This window comes from Cetorhinus maximus, chromosome 5 (assembly GCF_964194155.1).
Source record: "Cetorhinus maximus chromosome 5, sCetMax3.hap1.1, whole genome shotgun sequence".
In the NCBI taxonomy this organism is placed as follows: Eukaryota; Metazoa; Chordata; class Chondrichthyes; order Lamniformes; family Cetorhinidae; genus Cetorhinus; species Cetorhinus maximus.
The window spans coordinates 30,580,799-30,596,264 of record NC_135883.1 but is presented as its reverse complement, the minus strand read 5'-3'; the positions used below and the strand labels follow the sequence as shown (position 1 = coordinate 30,596,264).

The 15,466-nt window shown below is 38.6% G+C and overlaps 1 protein-coding gene across 5 annotated transcripts in view; it reads left to right on the top strand.

Moving 5' to 3' along the window:
* LOC144680554 (kinase D-interacting substrate of 220 kDa-like) overlaps nucleotides 1–15,466 on the top strand; it is a 184,260-nt gene that overhangs the window by 112,943 nt on the left and 55,851 nt on the right. For all 5 annotated transcript variants that reach the window (XM_078541658.1, XM_078541655.1, XM_078541657.1 and 2 more), the window contains 4 exons: nucleotides 494–659; nucleotides 2,889–3,040; nucleotides 11,277–11,575; nucleotides 13,732–13,872. In XM_078541658.1, coding sequence (XP_078397784.1) covers nucleotides 494–659; nucleotides 2,889–3,040; nucleotides 11,277–11,575; nucleotides 13,732–13,872 — 758 coding nt within the window. The remainder of the gene's footprint in view (nucleotides 1–493; nucleotides 660–2,888; nucleotides 3,041–11,276; nucleotides 11,576–13,731; nucleotides 13,873–15,466) is intronic.

The window sequence follows — 15,466 nt, the reverse complement described above, 5'->3', positions numbered from 1 at the left end:
GCTGGTTTCTCTTTTTCCCTCATAGTGAGCTCCCTGTTTCATGTCCTGAGTGTTTAGACAGCCTCCAACTATTTGGAGGAAGCAATCTGTCGAAGAAAGAAAGGTGGCTTATCTTTAGAGTTCTCATTTTTAACCTTCTCTAAACACTATGCTCTCACTATGCAACCTTGTATGGAATCCAAGCAACTAATATATTTTTCAGAAATACCTTGGGAGAAAATAAACTTGCATTCCAGATGGTGTTTGCCCCCTGTGTGCTGCCTGAGAATAGGAGCGGTTATATGATAATATTATGGCATAATTGCTACCAAATGTGTTAAAAGCTTGTTTATTCCTATTTGTATTTTTTCCTAGTAAATGTCCAACTACTCCATTCACTTTTTGGGAGATGCTCCTTACAAGAGCAAAGATCACCCTACAGTGCTAGTTATCATAACTGTAACATGGTTCATCATACTGAAGTGCAGTAAATTTTTATTTTTAATCTTCAAAGCAATTATTTACTTCGGTGGCCGACAAGAGGGAGAAAATTGGAATTGGGCCTGGGTATTGAGTACTATGCTTGCTCGGCAAATTAGCTATCTGGAGCTGTTGCTTAAACTGATGTTTGTAAACCCACCTGAACTACCAGAACAGACTTCCAGAGCCTTGCCCGTCAGGTAAAAGTCAATTTTAAAAAGTAATGCTTTCTATCCTTTCTCAGTACTGATTTTTCATAACTTTTTAAAAAACTTGCATGCCTCCTTTCTCATTACATTCCATATGCCATTATCCAGTTTGAAGGAAAATCAAGGAACCAAGGTAATTTAAAATAAAACTGGAAATGCTCAGTAGGTCATGGAAACTTTAAGTTCTAAGTTTGTTCTTTAGAACTGCAATTTGTTTAAATTTCCTGTAATTTCTTGATTGTTTTGGTAGCTTGATGCATATATTCACATTGATATATTTTCAAACTAAAATGGGCTGCAGTCCAAATCTTAACAGTGTCTTAAAGATTCATCAGCTCAAAATGATCTGTAGCTGTTCATGTTGTCAATCTGTTTTTAGAGTCCCAGTTAAGGGAGTCTTTTTTCTGTTTTCCCATTGCCCCTACCTTAGGAACATAAATTATTTTTCTCTGCACTGTACTGGAAAACACTTAGTTTTCCTCGACGGAACATGGAAATCAAGAGACCTTTTATGTTAGGTCTCCGCCACAACAGTGCTACTCTGTTTTCTAAATGGTCGTAACTGGGCCTCCAAAGTCTAAATGTTGGTGTTTAAGTGGAGCAAAAGGGCAACTCCCTACCTCACTTGCCTCAGCTTTTGCTTTTGGTCCTGCACCTCTCACTTTTCCAACCTCACCACTACCCCCCACTGCCCCCCAGGTTGTTAGTTCAAGATGCAATAGATGAGCCTGTGCTGAAAGGGTGCCCAGACCATGCTAATGAGTGTGTGTCAGCAGGCTATTCCTTGCATGCACGTATGTGCTTCCAGCAGGATAGTGATCTGGATTTGGAACCTGGGTCATTTCCCTTCCTAATGGGGGTTGAGCCTGAGACCTCCATGACATGTATTACTCAGGTATTGAGTAATTGAGTTCCTTATGTTGCATACCTAGGGAGAAAGTTTTTCTAGGTAGGAGCTAGCATTTTTTGAAACTGGACTGAAGAAACTCCTATTCCTTGTGGTGCTGTGCTACCTGCCTGAAAATCTTCCCAGGACAAGAATACCGTTGTTAGCAACCTTGAGACTTCTCCAGTTGATGCTCTGCAATCAACTTGCTGCAAATGATCACAATGAACTCAGAAGATTGTTGGGGTTCGTCAATGTGGTCCTGAATCTTTGGTTCAATATACAAGAGATTAAGACAATTCTCTTCACTTTTTATGGTAGAAACTTCCGACTTTGTGATCGCTGAAAAAACTCAATTTACTTGCAGATTCCTCAGTAAAACACAGCAACAGGAAAACGTAGTTCTCGAGCAGCTATATAATCAAGTTCACTGGGTGCACTTGTCCACTAGCATGGAGCTCAAGCAGTTAACTTGGCAGGGTAGGCCAGTTATTTATGCTGGTGAATGATATAACGTTTGTGCAATTACTTTGCATGTGCACTGCTGAAGCTTTGAGAAAGCTATGCTTTCTAGTGAGTTACCAAATGTCCCATAAGCAAGGTTAATATAACGGTTTGTGCTTCCTTGTGAGGAAAGAATCTCCTTTGGAGAATAGATTGACAAACTTGTAGCCTTCACAGCAAGAGCTTAGTCATTTTTTGGTGTATTGCAATTGTTACCGGCATCTTTAGCACATTATTTATTTTCCTAAGAAGATGCCTATTTTGGCATTTTAAGAAAGATCTTAATATTAGATAATAGTTCAGTCATTCCTATTTGGCTTTTCTATGCCATATGCTTGAAAGCTACATGAAAGATAAATTATTGAAGAAAAGCATCATACTACTGGTATGGCCTTCTTTAATTCTTTGAATATAATTTTCTGTCTACATTCATAAAAAATGTGGAAACTATCTCACAGAATCAGGCCATTGCCTTCGTCCATCGGCCTTATCTCATTTTTTTAATTTTCAAACATTTGGACATTATTTCATTTTGATGGATTTGTCTATTTTTCTGTTTGAACCAAGCCTTATACTCAGGTTACTTTTACTGCAGGCATGCTTGATTTTCCAGGATCACGTTCATAATAATTATCTTTTGAATTTCCTCTTTACTTATTTGTGCAACTTTTTACAGTCTTTTCATTTCTGTTTTAAAATGAAGCACTTATTTTTGAAATAATTCAAATGCACGTTAATACTTTATTAACCTCTTATGTCAGCATTGCCCTTGGTGCTTTAATGGATTTATTCAATTTCATTTTTAAAATATTTATTTTTCTGTTTAAAAGATTTCTTTTCACAGACTACAACAGGCTGTCAAGTGTTGGCGGAGAAACATCAATGGCCGAGATGATCGCAACTCTTTCTGATGCTTGTGAGAGAGAGTTTGGTTTTCTGGCAACAAGACTTTTTAGAGTCTTCAAGACTGAAGATACGCAAGGTATGAATCTGTTATGAGAAGTGTTTTGTTTTCAAAGTAATGTAGACTTAATGAAAAATAAAGATGACATTTAACCAATATTCATGTGGGGATTTTATATTCAAACCATTTTAAAAAGATAAAACATGATTTGATTTACAGTACAAGATTTTGAATCGCTTGATTACATACAATATCAACATTTTCCATAGCGAGGATTAAACTTTAGGCCTGGAAATTGATTGGTGCCTAAGCATGTGATATGGTGAGCAGTGCACACAGGTACATTTTACACTGGAAGGACCCTAACCACCATATTGTTGAAGGCAAAAAAGGGTGTCCAGGACCTGTGGCTAAAACAGGCAATTACTATTTTGGATCCCCTACACAAAATTGATCTATACATAAAAGTAGGAGCAGGTGTAGGCCATATAGCCCCTTGAACCTGCTCCACTATTTAATAAGATCATAGCTGAAACTTGACCTCAGTACCATTTTGCTGCCTAATCCTCAGATTCCTTGATTCCCTCAGTCCAAAAATATGTAGGTGTCAGCCCTAAATGTATTCAATGACTGAACATCCACAGCCCTCTGACTAGAGAATTCCAAAGATTCCCAATCCTCTGAGTGAAATGATTTCTCCTCATCTCAGCCTGAAATGGCAAACTCCTAATCCTGAAACGATGTCCCTGAATTCTAGATTCTCCAGCCAGAGGAACCAGCTTCTCAGCATCTACCACGTCAAAACCTTTCTGAATCTTATGTTTCAATAAGATCACCTTTCATTCTTCTAAACGCTAGGAAATATAGGCCTCGTCCACTCCATTTTAGGACAATCCCCACATCCCAGGAATCAGTCCAGTGAACTTTTGTATTCCTTTACAATATATCCTTCCTTCGGTACGGAGGCCAAAACTGTATGCAGTGTGATTTCAACAGAGCACTATACAATTGCAGCAAGACTGCTTTACTCTTCTACTCCAACCCACATGCAATAAAGGCCAAATATCATTTGCCTTCCTGATTGCTTGCTGTACCTCCATGTTAACTTTGTGTTCCTTGTACAAGGGCATCCAACTCCCTCTGAACACCAACATTTAATAGTTTCTTGTCATTTAAAAAAAAATCTGTTTTGGTAATTTTAGTTCCAAAGTGAATAACCTCCTAGTTCTCCACATTATACTCATCTCCCACTTTCTTGCCTATCTATATCCCCTTGCAGATTCTTTGTGTCCTCGCAGTTTACTTTCCCACCTGGCTTTGTATCATTAGCAAACTTGGAAACATTACATTTTGTCCCTCCATCTAAGTCATTAGTATAGATTGTAAATACTGAGGCCAGCACTGCTCCATGCAGCACCCCACTAGTAACGATCCGTTAACTTATGATGAGCAGTTTATTCCTACTCTTTGTTTCTGTCCTAAGTACTGTAGTTACCAGAAATTTGAAATAAAAACAGAAAATGCTGGAACTAGTTCTGACGAAAGCTCATTGACTTGAAATGTCAACTCTGTTTCTTTTTTCACAAATGCTAAGCCAACCATAGTATTTCCAGCATTTTCTGTTTTTATTTCTGTTTTTCCAGCATTGCAGTACTTGACTTTTATTATTATATTTTTGTTTCATTCCCTTCCATTTGTTTTATATTCATTAATTTTTGACCTACATTTTTAATGTTTAATAAGTTGGGCAAATCTCATCAACAGCTAGTAGACACAAGGATATTGTAAACTCCTTTATTGATAACCCTGTGGTTCATTTACTTGATTTTTTTTCAACTCTGCACCATTGTGGTGGGTATGGAGAAGTCCCTAGCTTTGTTTTTTTTTGTATTGCAAAAGGCACTGGGAGAATGGAATGAGAAATAAGCATTCTGCCTATCAAGTCTGTTCCTTCCAGTGAACCGTAGGCAGTTGGGAGCATTTACCATTTATGTATGTGCAAAAAGATTTATACAGCACCTAATTGCATTCTCATGTTGCTATGTGCTTTACAGCTAATGGACTCTTTTGAGCTACAGTAACTTTGTCTTAGATGCGTTCAGTAGCCAATTTGTGCATAAACAATAAATGAGTGAATGACTAGGTCTTTGTCTTTGGTACTGTTGGCTGAGGGAGGAAAGATGACCAGGGCCAGGAAATGTTCGTGCTCTTTTTGAAAATTTACCATGGGACCTTTTAGGTCTGCTGAGCAGACATGAGCTTGTGATCTAATGTCACATCTGAAAATTGCACTTTCAGAACTGCACCAAAATATCATTCTAGATTGTGTGTTCCACATCTATAGGGAGGGGGTGGGGGCTTGAACACAAAAGCTTTGAACTCAGTCTGTTATTGATCATGGTCAAAATGAATTCTGCTCATCTGTGCCAACTTCTTTGCAATCTAGAAGATTCTGGAGGAAGTCCTCAGGTACTGGAGAGAGCATTACTTTGAGTTGACATCTAACTCAACAGGTCCAGTGTACATAGAAGTTTAAGTTGGAGTGCACTATACTGATCAGATTATCTTTAATCAGTTTAATAGAAGGAAGTGAACTCTGCACTGCATTGGCTAGCCAAAGCTAGGGTGGCTGGTGTGAACATTTCCTGGCAGCTGCTCCAATAAGAGGTGGCATAGTGTTAAAAGGGTAAATGCACCTGAAATTTGTTCACCAATATTGCTGACATTCATTGTTGTAAAGGTGGTTTCTTAGGTTGGTGTAAAATGCATATCAAATGCTTTGGAAGATGGAACAATCAGGCCAGATTTTGTGAAAAATTTGGAGTACAGGTCATGGCTCTTGAAATTGTAAAAATGTTGCAAGGCTCTGGCGGCTTAAATACATTGCTTTCATCAATTTCCATAAAGCTTTCAACCCCTAGTTCCTCATGCAGCCCTCATGTTGAAGCTGGAGGTTATGTGAGAATAAGCCCACCCCTCCAACTGCTTTCCTTCTCCCTGTCCCGTTCCTTTCCTTCTTCCTTCCTCCCACTCCTTTCCTCTTTCCTTCTCCTTTCCTCCCTACCCTTTGATTTGTTTTTCTCAGATCTAAAATGCATCACCTTCATATTTTCTAATTGCTGCCATTGTTTCACCTACACAGTTAGTCTGTCCATGTTTCTTTATAACTTCCTGCTATTACCTATATAGTTTATTGTGACTCCTAACGTAGTATCATCTGCAGACTTGGAGATACTCTATTCCTTCACTTAAGTCATATTTTTTATATATATTTGTCACATTCTGCCAGTCAGGGAATGTTTCCATTATTCCTACTCTGACTTTTACCTCCCAACTAATATCAACCCATGTCACAAGGTCATCTCCAATCTTGTGCACGCTCATTTTTGGTACTGTTCCACATACGAGAATATTATCAGATGCCTTGTGAAAGTTCATAAAAACAGCACACATGGAGTCAACAGCAGCAAGAATGTATTCAGCCACAATGTCCCAGCAAACCCTTACTCCTCTATCACCTTTAAGCCAGGAGTGTAGAAAAGCATGTCAGAAGCAATACAAGGGTATACCTGAAAACGAGGTATCAACCTGGTGAAGCTACAACATGGGACCTGCATGCTTGCAAGGATTTTCAGGAAGTTCTTGCTTATGTACTACACAACAACCCTGTACTAATTAATGCACATGTTATGAAAGGAACATAAGAAATAGGAACAGGAGTAGACCATTCGGCCCCTCGAGCTTGCTCTGCCATTAAATAAGATCATGGCTAATCATCTTGTGTTTCAATTTCCACATTCCCATCTACCCCCAATAACCTTCAATTCCCTTGCCAAACGAGAATCTATCTATTTCTGCCTTAAAAATATTCAATGACCCCGCCTCCATCGCATTCTGAGGCAGAGTTCCAAAGTTGCACAACCCTCTGAGAGAAAAAAATTTCTCCTCATCTCTGTCCTAAAAGGGCGACCCCTAATTTTAAAACATTGCCCCCCTAGACCTGGACTCACCCACAAAAGAAAACATCCTTTCAACGTCCACCTTGCCAAGGCCGTTCAGGATCTTGTATACTTAAATCAAATCACCCCTCACTCTTCTAAATTCCATTGGAAACAAGCCCAGTCTACCCAACCTTTCCTCATAAGACAACCCACTCATTCCAGGTATCAATCTAGTAAACCTTCCCTGAACCGCCTCCAATGCATTTACATCTTTCCTTAAATATGGAGACCAAAACTGCACATAGTATTCGAGGTGCGGTCTCACAAATGCCCTGTATAACTGAAGCATAACATCCTTACTTGTATGTTCAATCCCTCTTGTAATAAAGGATAGCCTTCCATTAGCCGCCTTAATTACTTGCTGTATCTGCATGCTAACTTCTGGTGACCGGTATTAAAACACCTAGATCCCTCTGCACCTCAGAATTATGCAGCCGTTCTCAATTTAAATAATCTATTTTTGTTCTTCCTGCTAAAGTGAACAACTTCACACTTTCCCACATCCTTGCCAGATCATTGCCCACTCACTCAACCTATCTATATCCATCTGCAACCTCCTCATGTCCTCTTCACAACATACTTTCCTATCTATCTTTGTGTTATCTGCAAATTTAGCTACCATGTCTTCGCTCCCCTCATCTAAATTGTAAAAGGTTGAGGTCCCTGCACAGAGCCCTGTGGGACTCCACTCGTCACATCCTGCCAATCCAAAAAAAGACCCATTTATACACACTGCTTTCTGCCAGCCAGCCAGTCATCTATCCATGCTAATATGTTACCCCCTACACCATGCTCTTTTATTTTCCGTAATAGCCTTTGACGTGACACCTTATCAAATGCATTCTGGAAATCCAAATACACTACATCTACAGGCTCCCCTTTATCCACTGCACATGTTACTCCTTCAAAAAACTCCAATAAATTGGTTAAACATGATTTCCCTTTCGCAAAACCATGCTGACCCTTCCCGATTGCCTTGAGCTCTTCTAAGTGCCCAGCTGTAACCTCCTTAATGATCGATTCTAACTTCCCCATGACAGACATCAAGCTAACTGGCCTATAATTTCCTGTTTTCTGCCTCCCTCCCTTCTTGAATAGAGGGGTTATATTTGCTACTTTCCAGTCTGATGGAACCTTTCCAGAATCTAGGATTTTACACCAGTGGGATTTAATGGCCCTGCCATATTCAATGGAGTTTGGAATGGCTCGCCGCATTTTATGGCCCTGTCTCCGCCCTGATGGGGCTGTAAAATTCCAGCCCTAGTGAATTTTGGAAAATTAACACCAACGTATCAACTACCTCATTAGCCACCTCTTTTAAGACCCTAGGATGTAGTCCATCAGGACCCGGAGACTTGCCAGCCCGCAGCTCCATCAATTTTCTCAGTACCGTTTCGCTAGTGATTTCAATTTCACCAAGTTCCTCTCTTCCTTTCACCTCCTGATTTGCAGCTATTACTGGAATGGTTTTTGTATCCTCTACAGTGAAGACGGAAGCAAAATATTTGTTCATTTCTTCCGCTAGTTCCTTATTATCTACTATTAACTCCCACTCTCACTCTCTAGAGGACCAACACTCACTTTACTTACTCTTTTCCTTTTTAAATACCTGTAGAAACTCTTGCTATCTGTTTTTACATTTCTAGCTAGCTTCCTCTCATACTCTAATTTCTTTCTCCTGGTTAACCTTTTAATCATTCTCTGCCATCCTTTACATTCTGACCAATCATCTGTCCTGTCACTCATCTTTGCGGAGTTGTATGCTTTTTCCTTAAGTTAGATGCTTTCCTTAACTTCTTTAGTTAACCATGGATAGTGGGTCCTCCCCTTCAAATTTTTCTTTATAATAGGAATGTACTTATTCTGTAAACTCTGAAATGTCCCATTAAATGTCTGCCACTGCTTCTCTATTGATCTATCCTGTATCCTAGTTTCCCAGTTCACTTCAGCTGGCTCAGCTTTCATCCCCATGCAGTTGCATGGATAGAGAAATAGCTAAGGTACAGAAATTAATGATAAATAGATGCTGTTTTCATTGCCGGGAGGTGGTTAGTGATGTTCCACAAGGGACCTCCCTTGTTTTCCATTTACATAACAGATTTATACATGTGCACACGAGGAGTTATATCAAATGATGAAATTCCCCATCCTTGGTGATGGTGGAGCCCAGCACTTCAGTGCAAAGGAAAAGAGCAAGGTATTTGCAACCATTGATTCAATTCATATGATATCAAGAAATAGCTGCATACTCAAGGCTATGGGCCCTGACAATACTTTGACTGTAGTGCTGAACACCTGTGCTCCAGAACTAGCCATGTTTCTAGCCTATATATATATATATCTATTTATATATGTGACATTGTAGAAAATTACCCAGTTGGATGTCCTGCCCACTAAAATAGGACAAATCTAATCTGTCCAATTACTCCCTATCAGCCTGTAAGAACAACGCCCTTCAGGGGTGTGCATTGGTTTTGTATCGCACCCAATACGTGTTTGAATACTTCCCATTATTTATAAATTTACCCACAAGAGTTCAGCCCCGTTTACTGTGGTCAATTCAGTTCGCATCCCTTTGTAGTTTGCCTTATTTAAATTTTAAACTTTGTTTTTTGAATGTGAATGGTTGTGATGTTTTCCTGACTTATGTTAATTTGCATAATGAGTACAGTAAGCCCCGACTTAATGTTGATTTACTTAATGTTGTTTCACTTTAACGTAGTTAATTATGTAGTGTCAATATATCCAATTAACATTGCAAGTTTCACGTTAAAGTCATTTGCCATAGACCTCTTATTCTGTGACCTGCCTATGCACATGATACTTTTCCCCCCAGTGTTTAGCCCTGAAGTACCTCTTTCCCCACAACACCCCCCAGCTCCCGTTCCACTCTCCATTTTTACTTTTAAAGGCCTCAGTGTTATGAGCAGTTCCTGCTGCAAAATGTGTTGATATATTGATAACATTCCATTTATTGATCTGAAAAACTTAGTCTGCCTTTATGCATTCAATATATTAACTAGATCAATTAATTTGAACATTTATTTTTGTTTGAATTCAGTGTAAGATTTGACTCTGTGTGTACTCTTGTAATAATGTGATTTGTCTCATCTGTGTAGCTGAATGAGCCAAATAAAAAGATTGACCTGGAAATTTTGCAAGGTTTCTCCCAAGCTGCCTGACATCCCTTGAAGACAAGTGTTTCCCCAAGAAATTGTTGTAAATGGCTGTTTTCAGTTATTTACGACATTTCTCTGGTGATTTCGTCAATCTCGTGCCTAAATGTTGGGGGATGGCGGGGGTGTTGGGTGTGGGTAACATCCAGTGTGTTTTAAAATTTAGGCCTGGAGTTTTGGTTGGGAGTGCAATCAAGAAAATGCGCCCTGAATGTGCTGGTTTTAGTAGAAGCACAGTTATGTTTAGGTTTCTGCACCAATGTCCAATGCAAAATCTCCAGTGAATCAGAAGAACCATATAATGTAATTGATTATTGACTGGAATATGGCCAAAAGGACCTCAAGATTACTGAATTAAACTAATTTAAATTGAAAATATATTCCCAAGTAGTTGCTGCATCTGAGGAAGCAGGGCAGTCAGTGTTTCCAATTGACTGCTGGTCACAAGCCTTAGGGGAAGATCACTTGACTAAATTTGAACTCATTTAAACAGAATTTAAAGTAATTATAGCACTAGTCTGAGAAACAGACCTGAGTGAGGCTTCATTTGGTTGCTGGTCACCACAGCTGCAGGTCATTAACAATGAATTACTATAACTATAGGTACTTATGAAGAACACCTGCAAACAGGCACAATCGGCAGAAATATCTATGCCGATCTGGAGGCGCAGCCAGTTTTATGAGTGGGACTGTTCTGGGGAATTGACTTGAACAAGTGTAATTGACTGTGGAAACTTAAGTATGAGTGGTTATGGCGTAACTCATGCTTTTAAATTCTGTAATCTTTTGTACTGTTTAAGTCGATTCCACCTAAATTGCTCTGTATCTGGGCAGAAACCAAGCGGAAACTCCCAAGCTTTAGTTTTAAGATACACTTGTTCCCAAGTGCTCTTACAAACCCATGAATTACAAACCCATTTTATACATTCATTATTGACCAACCAATTCTGTATAGTTAGGGTGGCTTAAAAGGATTACTAATGAGAAAGTATTGAAGGTAAATTATGATGAAATTAATTGGATACATTGTTTTATTTGTATATTTATGGTATATAAACACATTGTGTGTAGCCTTTGAAAAGGATCATTAATATTTCAAAAAATAAGAAAATAATGTTGGCATGTATTTTTTTAAAGGTAAAAAAGGAGTGAAGAAATGGAAAAAGACCTGCTGTATCCCTTCGTTTGTTATCTTTATTTTTATCATGGGTTGCTTCGTTGCTGGTGTCTTGCTGCTGGCCATTTTCAAGGCAGATAAGGAACACCTGACTGTAAATGCCATTCTGATATCTATTGCCTGTGTCATTGGTCTGGCACTGGTCCTTAACTGTCACACATGGTGGCAGGTGCTAGATTCTGTCCTTCACTCTCAGAGAAAGCGTGTTTTACTAGCAGCATCAAAACTTCACAAGCTAAAGCCTGAAGGTTTTATGAAAGTAAGTATTTTGTATGTGTAATATGAAAGATTTTTTTTAGCATTTAGGGTTTTGGTAATGTTTGTGAATGCCTAATATGCATTTTATAGTTGCTTAATTTATTGCCTTTGTTCTGAATCATCCCTATCTGCAAACAAATTGCACACAAGCAGCAAATGTTTTCAGAATTATTTTTAACTAATTCCTGAATGTTGCTGAAAAGACTGACGTTATTGCTCATCTCCAGTTGCCCTCTTTTGATACAAATGTGAGTGGGTTATTCAGCTGCTTCAGGGGACAGCTAAAGAATCAACTGCATTGGTGTGGGATAATGACACATAGGCCAGACCAGGCAAGGGCTTAGTGAACCAGTTGGGTTTTCATGATTTTTCAGCTTTTCTGTTTCATGGTCACTTTCACTGGTTAAAGCTTTTCATTTCCAGAATTTTAAAAACTGAACTCGGGTTCTAAGTCATTAGTCCGGCCCTTGGGATAACTAGTGCAATGACATAACCACTACACCACTATGTCCATATCCTAAAAGCTGCCACTTAGTTGATCCTGTTAGAGGCTCGTCTCAACAGTCTTGGAATCCAATGTGTAAATCTGAAGGTTAAAATATTTAAGTTCACTATATATTTTGTTTTGACCATAATATACAAGTTACACCATTAGTATATAATTTTTTTTAAAAATGACTGTTTTGCAGACTGTTTTGGTTGAGTAAAATTAGACATCAGCTTAGAACTGATGTTCTCAAAAATGGTATTTCTGAATATTATAGTATTTATGCCAGTAACAGATTTGTTCACTGCTGCCTGATTATTACTTTTATATTTTATCTGTAGTAGCTAAATTTTCTTTTGTTAGGGAGTGGGTGTGTATTTTACAGGGGCATTTGCAATTGTTAGGGCATTTGCAGTGATATAATTTGGAAGAAAAGTACTTGCAGTCAAATGTTAACTTTTATGCCCAAATGTCCCAAAGCACTTTACACATGAATAACTTTGAGATGTGATGCAGACAAATGCAGCAACTGTTTTGCTACATAAATGACCCCAAATTGGTCTTGAATGAGTGACAAGTTGATCTATTTTTAGATATATTGGTTGAGAGATGAATCCCTGCTCTATTTTAAATAGTGCTTTGGGATCTTTAACGACCATTCAAATGGGCAACAGGTACCTCTTGTTGAATGTCTGAATTGAAGTTACAGCACATCTAGCAAGTAGCATTCTTTCAGTACTGTATTGGTGTGTCTGTCTATATTTTGTACACAAACTTGTGAGCCACAGCTTGGTAATCTGGAGGTTAGCATTCTAGCCATTGAGCCAAGGTGACACAAATAGTGAATAAGCAAATGATGCTATAGACATCATAGAATGATGCAGCACAGAAAGAGGCTATTCAACCCATTGGGCCCATTGTGCCAATAACCAGTGCTGAAAAAACAATTTTATTGCATTAAATAAGGATTTGCTTTCCAAATCAGGCTTGAAATTAGACCTCAAAACCTTAATTTACAAGCAAATCTACATGAGCATGTAGGTCTGTTGACTAAAGGCACTGCTTAGGGTAACAGTGGCACATAAGCTAGGAAGCCTCTGGTTTGATCCTTGTCTGTGTTGACTCATTTGGTCTCAGTGGAGGGCTGGGAGAGACTGGGGTATGCATTAGCAGTAGTAATTCTTTACTTGGCTCTGCAGTACTGAAGTTAGGGAAATTAACCAATCTTCACTCCTGGTTGCTATCCAGTGACTCCCTGCTGGAAAGGGTTTGTATATGATATTAAATGAAAACTGGATCAAGGTCAGTTGTAATATCCTCCTTGGCAAATAGTTTGATGGCATTTCCTGTCTAGGTTCACACATGAAGAATGCTCATGAGAAAGGTGCTGGAAAGTTGCCAGGGCAAGACCTATGAAGCCTTAACTCAGCTTGATTTTGTAGTGTGGAGGGAGAGGAGCAGTAGAAAGAAAGAGTGCATTTCTGGCTACTGCATTCTTGAGCAACCAAAGCATGGATAAACTTTGAATGGATCTATTTCATTTAATTTGACTTGTTTCAGCTTTTCCCAACTCAGAACTAGACATAGAGAGGACTTCCTTCAATGCTAACATTTCATTTATAATGGTAGAATGTTTTTGGTGGAAAAACGTAGTCTGTTTGCTTTAAAAGGTTCTAAAGAATGAAGTGGAGCTCATGGCTCGGATGGCCAAATCTATTGATGGCTTTACTCAGAATCAAACCCGACTTGTGGTTGTTATTGATGGATTGGATGCATGTGAACAAGATAAAGTCCTGCAGATGCTAGACACAGTAAGTAATTTTTCACTATCCATACATTAACAAAACCCTCCACAAAATGAAACTGTATGATAGCCTTTGATACAAACTAAATTTAATGGTCCCTTATTAATCAGGAGTTCTTTTTTTTATAAAGTGTGTATCCATTTTAACTTCTGTTCACTTCTATTATATGTAATTCTGTGAGATGAAACCTGCAGTTGAAGGTAGCATAATTTCACTAGAGCTACATTGTTGAACTTAAAGCTAGTTTACATTGGCCTGGATTTTACGGTAAGAATAATGGTGAAGCTATTGATGCTCATCATTATTATGGAGTAAATCAAACAGCAGCTTCTGGCATCTGGTTGTTCACGGAAATCGGGAAGTTGCTGTCTGATTTCTTTTTTTTCCTTATTTCAGTTTTGTTTACCCTCACCCCCGCTCTTCCACAAGCTTCAGTACATCAGTATCTTGCCAAGAAACTTGGCATTCACATACATACAGCAACATGAAGTTGAGATACTTAACCACTAGATAATCACTAAACATGCTGGCAAAATTTAAGATTATCCATTCAAGTGTAAGTGATTTTAGTAGTCTGTCTTATAACTGGGAAATCTCATTCCTTTGATTTTAATTATTGTTGGAATTTTTTTGAATTTTTAAACTTTTTCTCTCTAATCTCTCAACCACATCTCATCTTTCTTTCTCTCTCTTTATTTCACTCTCTCTATATGATGGAGAGAATGTACTTGTGTCCTTTTAAAATAAATATATAACCTGCTGCTGACTTGGAATACCACTGTGGAAAGTCTGCCCAATTTTTGTAGTAGGAGAACTGAGTGCATTGTCTCCAATTGATGCATGCATATTCTCAGCCCAGGGGAGTGCCTACCTTACACTAGCCATTCCAACTCATTAGAATGTTCAGTTAGTTCCCCAGAGCTCTACCGTGATTACTCTGGCTCTGCTCCTTAGTCAACAGTGTCCCAGGAGATCCTTATGTGGAACTTTTATAAAAATTTAATCTTCAAGTAATTGGTGTATTAAGCCAAATAAACTGAATGCACAGTGAAGATTAGTTTGAATAACTTAATTTTATTTGTAATTAAGATTAAAATTTATTTAATGGAAACAGTTATGGTTATGAGCGAGCTGTGGAATTCAAGATGCAGCTTCCTTGCCTATCACGACACCTAGCCAATCTGGGATTCAGTCTGGGAGTCCATTGGGACACATTTTAGTGCTGAGGACCACACCCATAAGGAAATACAGTCATCCTCACAACGAACATGGAAATAAAACGTGGGCTGAATCATGTGTGAGTGCTAGCAGCCCGCTGCCCACAAATGCGATAATATTGGTGAGGTATAGGAACATAGGAATTGCTAGATGAAAAATTACTACAGTTCATCTAATTCACCTTCTACCTAGTAGTTGCATGGCACATTGATGATGAACTTGCTAACTAATCATAGCAATCAATCTCTATCAATTCAGACCCAGACATGTTGCAAGGAAAACACCAGTAACGGAGAGCTTTGGAAGCCATAAGGTCCAAAGTCACCTGTCCCTTCCAAGCATGTCATGTTTGAAATTATTCATATACTGATCATAATTCTCT